Here is a 7,409-nt window from a genome sequence, read left to right as displayed (position 1 = left end):
TAAATTGGAAGAAATGAGAACATTTATAGATAAAAGCTAAATAAATTTATTGATATTAGTTTTTCGACATATCAATTCATTAAGTAATATTCAATCAACATAAGGTATATAAACTCTAACATCTTGATTTTATATCAAATACAAAACATTGTCTAGACTAAAAATTGTATTGCTGATTTTGAGCGCCTTGAAGTCGAATAATATAGACACATGCTCTTCAATGGGATCCTGAGAAAGTAGAATTAACGATTAACAATAAGATACACAAAAAATAAAATCAACCCCATAATCTACAACCAAGTGATTAAACTTCTATGTTTTTTTGTTTACAAAAAACTTCCATGCTTTTAAAACACAGAAAATACTTTTTTTTATGAATTTGTTTATGGAGGAAGAGATGGGGAAGAGACATATGAAAACAATGAAAAACAAATTGTCAATATATAGGGAAAAAAATCATGACATGATCAATTTTGATTGGCTGATGAAAACTATAAATGTGTCATGAATCATTTTGATTGGCTAATAAAAAATAAATGAGTTATAATTCAATTTGATTGGATTGATTGGATGATAAGAAAACATTAAATGCACCTTTTAATATAAGGTTGCCACGTGTACTATCAAAATAAAATAGGGGAAATCTTTATAATAAAGATAAAGATTTCAAAATAAGCATTGAAGATCCTTCAGATTCTGGATGAAATCTGCAGGATACCGCTTTCAAACTGTCAAATATCCGAGTATTGCTGTTCCCACATGTTGTTTGGCTGTGCCACACGTGTAAAATACCAAAATACCCTTCGGCAGTTTGCTACCGAGGTTTTTAGGAAACCGGCGGCAGTTAACTGCCGAGGAAATTTGATTATGCAGACAGCAGGTTCTGCATAATTCTAAGTATTTCCAAGCCATTTTTTCGGCCAGTTTTTACCTGTAATTAAACCAGAGCATTTCCAAAAGTAATATAATTCATATGTATGATTGAAACTCGGACATAATGAAGATAAATACAATATCTTTTACAATTGTTCATAATTAAATTAAACCGACATTTGGTTAAAATTAAACAGACGTTTGAAATTCATCAAAACATTACAAAGTGTCCATAATTAAACTACTCATTACACATCATTAAATTAAATCCCTACTTACATTCAATGCAATTACATATGGAACGAACATACATATATAATATATTGTCTTCCACCATATTCCGAAACATAAATCCGACGTCGCCGTCGTCGCGAATAAGCAAAGGCATATAGCTTGCCGTTTTCCATGCGTATTCATCTCTATCTTCTCCTAGGTCTATGCATGGCATTTGACCAAACAAGTGACGTGTATATTGATTTTCACCAAGATGCTCAAAATAAGTGTTAAGTTGTGCTTTCAAATTGTCAAGAGAGTCCGTCGGCGTTATCATAACCTTAACCGTCTTTTTAAACGCGGAGTACCTAACCCGCCCTTCAATTTGTGCAACCTCAGACATGTCTCACTTGAAAAATTTTGTAACAAAAGAATCATATATTAGAACAAAATTAAATGGAATGTAATAACGAATAAATGAAATGCGGAAAACATTAAAAAGCTATAAATTAGTATTGCATTATTTTCTCCACATAAAAATCATATTATCATATATATATATATATATATATCAATATAAATTACATAATGTTAGTTATATATTGGCCACCAAAAAATTGGCGTTACAATTCCGACCCAAAAAAATACATCGGTGTAATTTCTACCAAAAAAAAAGAACTAACACCGACAAAAAAATCACTCATTAAAGACCAAGTGATTGGAGAAGATCAAGTGACATAGAATCTTCCTCATCTTCTGCAATAACTTCAAATTGTTGCTTTGGTTTTTCGGGAGTGTCCAACAAAATAGGCGCCGCTTTGTTTGACTCCTTTTGTGGTTTGCACGGTTTGTTTCCACTTTCAATAGCCATGAGCTTTCGGAACAAGTTATGTCGATCCAAATACTCATCTTCCCAAGTCACCGCATCTTCTTTCTTGTGATTGTGCCACTCCGTAGATGATGGAGGTAGTGGACAACCATTCTTCAAGGAAATAAGCACAAAATGATTTGGAATTGCCCCAAGGCACAAGATGGGAGTTTTTTGATTACCCGGCGGTGGTGGCCCTCTTAGTGGGAAAAACGATTCCGATTTTCCAACTTCAAGATTTTTCAACACAACCACACACATTTTGTAATAATTAGCAACAATGTGTCTCATGTCCGGAAATGTCAACCACTTATCAACAAGATGTGCACAAGTTTTTGTATTTGCGGGAGGATGTAATCCGTTTAAAATGTAGTTATAACGATCCTCACCCGCAAATACTTCAACATAATCATCTCTATGATCCATCAACTCTTGGATAAGATGTGTACGGTTCATGAGATGATTTTTTTCGGTCAAGCCCATGAACTCCGCTATAGCCCGGAATCCGCAATGTCCATCGCCGATAACATCCACCACTTTTTCAATAAATGGAACCATGAAGCGTGGCATATAATCAATAGGACGCATAACCGGGATAGCTTTAGGCTTTGGATACCGAGTAGGTGGTGGAAGTGGGGAAAGTGATGTTTTACCAAGACGAGCACCTTTTCTCCTTTTATATGATGATGTAGTTGGTGATGGTGACGGTTGGCTATCCGGATTTTGGGAATCAACAACCTCCCAAGAAGAAGGGATCCGACTAGTCGATGTAATTTTTCCTTTAGACCTCGCAATGTCGACTTTTTTCTTTGCTCCCTTGGTTGGTACTTTTCGTGGTGGTGGAGACATCAAGGTGGTTTCAGGAAATGCCAATTGCCGCAAACCCTCTTTGACCTCAAGCTTCATTTGGAAAGGGAGTTTCTTTAGACGCTCTACAATAGCCTTCAACTCAACCTCGACACAAAAAGCATCTTCATTACTTTGTTCACCCATAGATAACCGAAGCCAATGGTGGTATATCTCATCCAATAAAATTGGCTTCTCTTGAAGGAGTTTTGTAGCAATTTCACATGCACATGGTAGTCCATAAGATGTCCTTTGAGCACAACCACAAATGTCATTGTCCATGCACAATGTTTCCCTACAACGTTTTTCTTCCAAAGCAATGTTGTCCAAAGCATTTCTAGACACATGACCACCTAACCCCGAGTACAAAGTGACATCTTTGAATCTATGTTCCAACACGCAAACATTTTGACCAAAGGATGTTTGTATAGCGGTCAACTGGAGCAACAACATGTGATGTATTTTCTCCCAACAAGTACCCAAATCACCCACACTATTGTCCAAGTATTTCTTCAACAAAGCATGGGCCGATTCGACCCTGTTTGTGGTCCTGCAACCAAGATGCAACACATGGTCTGTCCATGCCCTCACAATTTTGTCCTTCACTTCATCCAAGGTGGTCATGACATAATCTACAAAAATTGGGAAATCACTACATGAATCTTTGAACTCCACTAATGCATTTGCATATAATTGTTGATTGGGAGATTCAACCATAGCTTTCCATGCGTTCATTATCTTCTTCACCACATCCCGATTGCTCACCTCTTTCCCATCCTTTTTAAAGCCCAAAGGATATTTACAATTCAAGACACACCTTTGTTTAACATTAGCTTGCACATGAAAAAAACAATTCAATGCATAACTTTCCGGAAAAACATGTGCAACCGCTTTCATCAAAGACATATCCCTATCGGTAACAATCACCTTAGGCATATTCATCTTTGACGAAAGAAGTTTACGCAACATTGCTAAAACCCAAACAAAGTTTTCTTCTTTCTCATGTGTCATAAATCCAAACCCAACCGAATATGTCAAATCGGTTGAAGTCACCCCAACTACCTCAAACATTGGCATCCTATAAATGTTGGTCTTGTACGTGGAGTCCATAACCAAAACCGTTGGAAAATTGTTAAACAATTTAATGGATGTTGGATGAGCCCAAAAAATATCTTCAATAGTATTACTTTCAAGTTGTGTTCTTGAGTAATAAGTATAGTTGTGCTCCTCCAACTTCGAGATTAGAAATTGCAACGGCTTCTTGTCACCCCTATTTGCCTTCCATATTTGTTGACGTTCATTGTACACTTGCTTCACATTTGTCATGCAATGTGGTCTCTGGTTCTTCAAGTGTATCAAAATATTTCTTGGAAGCATCTTGCTCTTGGTCAAGTCACGTACGATCTTCTTGTCGTCCTCCTTTAATCTACCGGCAAGAATGTGTCCTTCTAAAGCCGGCTCCATGGGATGGTTGTGAACTCCATTAAGAATGTTCAATCCCCATTCCTTTGTTTGCTTACTTTGATATCCACTAATCATGAATAAGCAACCGCATTTTCTTGAGCCCGTGTTCGCATGCTTCGGTTTTTTTTCGGAACTATGTGACTTCCACTCCTTTCACACACTAGCCGGAACATTGGATTGATCAAGCTTGATCTTTGTGTGACAATGGTAAATCCCGCCTTATTTGCTTGTCGACGCACCCACTCAAGCAATTCATCTCTATTTTTCGACTTAACGTCGTCTGAAAAAAACTTAGCCGTGTCGACCTCGTGGGGTTGAAGTGGGAGTACACCGGAGCCGCCAACATACTTTGAAGCTTCAACATGGACGGAAGCTTCATCTATGTTTGTTTTCGCTTCAAAATTAGGCGGTTTGACATCTCCGGAATTTTCGACAAAATTTTCTTTTGTCTCTCCCGGAACATCTTTCGCATTCTTTACCATTACTATAATTAAACAACACATAAATATGAATTAACAACTAAGTAATGCATAAACATCAATGCCATAATGAATCAAAACAAAAAAAACAAAAGAAAAAACAAAAGAAAATTTTTTTTGAAAATTTGGCAGTGGCTGCCATTTTTTCGTGGTGAAAATTTTCACCAAGAGTTCCTCGGTACCTAGCTACCGAGGTTTTCCTCGGCACTAAACAACCGAAGTACTGCCGAGGATTCCCATGACAGGGTTCTACGTAACTAACGTAGATACCCCTAAAACACCCAAAAAATGACTCAAATAAAACGCACAATACCTTTTTTTTTACGTCAATAGTGTGTTGATACCTCCTATGCTTGATGCTTGAATGATTTTGAATCAAAAATTGATTATAGAAAAAATGGATTTTGGGATTGAAATGAGGTTGGAAATGAAGGTGATGAAAAATAGTGTGTAGGGGGAGCAGGTAGCTGTTTCATCGTATGAAACATTTCCCTCGGCAGTTAACTACCGAGGAATTCCTCGGTAGTTAACTACCGCTGGTTTCCTAAAAACCTCAGCAGTTAACTGCCGAGAGGGTATTTGCGTAAATTACTGGTGTGGCACAGCCATACTATATGTGGGAACAGCAAAACTCCAAATATCCTATCAGGATTATGTATCTTTTTGACCATGATAGCCTCTTATTTAAAATGGCACATTTTGATTTTGATTCATTACAATTTAATCCTTCTACTTTCTTCTCTTATTTAATTCACATTTCTCTCATTTTGTTGGCTTGAAAAATATTCTCTTTCAAGTAATGGGTATCAGTATGGCTGCAGAGACTCAGTTCCATGTTTTGGCTGTTGATGATAGTATTATTGATAGAATGTTGATTGAGAGGCTCCTCAAAACTTCTTCTTTTCATGGTACTTTTCTATGCAATTTTTTTTTAATTTTGATTTATATTTTATTATATTTTAATGATGTAATGTGATGGGAAAAAAAACATATGAGCAAAGTTTGTATGGTTGAATGTGTGCTTTTTTGGATTCTAAGATTGACGAATGATACTTACTATTTTTTATTCTTTGTGGTTTTGTATTGAAATGATAGTTACTACAATGGACTCTGCTAGTAAGGCTTTAAAATTTCTTGGTTTGGTTGAGGATGTGGCTTCAGAAGTTCATGGGGTAAAATTCTCAAACAATTTTTCTTAATATTATGATGGCTTAGACTATTTTGATGTATAAGTTTGTATTAATATTTGATTCATATTATTCATGCAGGATGTAGATGTAAATCTGATCATAGCAGATTATTGTATGCCAGGGATGACTGGCTATGATCTGCTCAGAAAAATCAAGGTATGCTCTTGAGATATTTTGCAATACTTTTTTAAATTGATTTTGTCACTTTTTATTTGATTTGTCTATTTTGAATTTCATTAACTTTTTCCATAATTTTGTGCTTATTTTCAAAATTTGAATGTATCAAAATGTTTGTGAAATTATTTTGCTTTTCTATTTAGGTAAGAATTTGAAAAATAGTATCATATTTCTTAAATGGAAGTAATTTGGATTTTCGAACAGAACGTTATCAAAATAATAAGAATCATTTCTGAATCTCTGATTACTGATTTGGGATATTTCCAAAATTTTAAAAAAAACAAAGCTCAAACCAAAACTGTTCATGGACAGCCTAATCTTCATATATCTTTTTATTTTTATTTTTTTTTGGCTTAATTACACTTTTTGCCCCCTAACAAGCACCCTAAGTTTACTTTCTGTTGCAATTTTAGTCCCTCATGCCATTTTTAACTCCCTAAGTTTACTTTTTGACTCGAAATTAGGGGGCCAGGAAAGTAAACTTAGGGAGGCTAAAATTGAAAATTGCAACAAAAAGTAAACTTAGGAGGCTTGGAAGAGTTGTTTTTTTAGGGGCCAAAATCACAACTTTGGGAAACTTAGAGGGCCAAAAATGTAATTAAACTTTTTTTTCTTTTTCTGAGGAATAATCTTCATATATCTATATACTTGTATATTATCCAACTTAATGTTAAAACTAAACAATTCTTTGATTTTCAGGAATCCAAACTTTTAAAGACATACCGGTTGTGATTATGTCTTCAGAGAATGTTTCATCACGGATAAGCAGGTGAGAAAATTGTATACATTATGATAATCTAATATCAAAGTATCAAATGCAGTTGTGAGCACATGATATCTTATAAAACAAACTATTAAATCTAATATCAAATTAATTATTAAAAAATGTGAAGTCTCACATATTATGGACTAATTGTTTGTAATTGTATCAAATGTTTTGAAGAAGGAGCTGAAGAATTCTTCCTGAAACCAGTTCAACAATCAGATGTAAACAAGCTGAAGCCTCATTTGTTGAAATCAAGAGTTAAGGAAGAGCAAGAACAAACAACCCATCAACAATAAAAGGAAAGGCATGGAAGAGAGCCATTCACCAAAATTTAGTCAATTCCTAAGATTAAAGTATAAATTTTATAGATTTTGTTGAATGGCTCTCTTAATAAAAAAAATATTTGATAGATTTTGAATTATGAAGGAGTGGACCCTCATTTTTTTGTCCCTAAGTATTAGGAAGTTGCGATTGTGGCCTCCTAACAAAATAAAATACAATCCAGCCCCCTAAATATTGCCCATTTTGCAGTT

General features: G+C 35.1%; 1 protein-coding gene across 1 annotated transcript; it reads left to right on the top strand.

The window, feature by feature from the left end:
- Nucleotides 1-5,442: 5,442 nt before the first annotated feature.
- On the top strand, nt 5,443-7,182 carry LOC11421802 (two-component response regulator ORR10). The gene is made up of 5 exons (XM_039833441.1): nt 5,443-5,651; nt 5,839-5,915; nt 6,012-6,089; nt 6,810-6,879; nt 7,054-7,182. The coding sequence occupies exons 1-4, from the start codon at nt 5,543-5,545 to the stop codon at nt 6,840-6,842; spliced, it is 297 nt and encodes a 98-aa protein (XP_039689375.1). The 5' UTR covers nt 5,443-5,542; the 3' UTR covers nt 6,843-6,879; nt 7,054-7,182.
- The last annotated feature ends 227 nt before the right edge of the window (nt 7,183-7,409 follow it).

Source organism: Medicago truncatula, chromosome 4 (assembly GCF_003473485.1).
Source record: "Medicago truncatula cultivar Jemalong A17 chromosome 4, MtrunA17r5.0-ANR, whole genome shotgun sequence".
In the NCBI taxonomy this organism is placed as follows: Eukaryota; Viridiplantae; Streptophyta; class Magnoliopsida; order Fabales; family Fabaceae; genus Medicago; species Medicago truncatula.
Note: the sequence above shows the minus strand (reverse complement) of the source record. Positions and strands in the feature narration are given on the sequence as shown.

Excerpts from the sequence above, each read along its gene's own strand:
- LOC11421802 (XM_039833441.1), top strand. The coding sequence starts at position 5,543 with ATGGGTATCAGTATGGCTGCAGAGACTCAGTTCCATGTTTTGGCTGTT. Across the intron at positions 5,652-5,838 it reads CAAAACTTCTTCTTTTCATG|TTACTACAATGGACTCTGCT; the intron begins GTACTTTTCTAT and ends TTGAAATGATAG. Across the intron at positions 5,916-6,011 it reads TGGCTTCAGAAGTTCATGGG|GATGTAGATGTAAATCTGAT; the intron begins GTAAAATTCTCA and ends TTATTCATGCAG.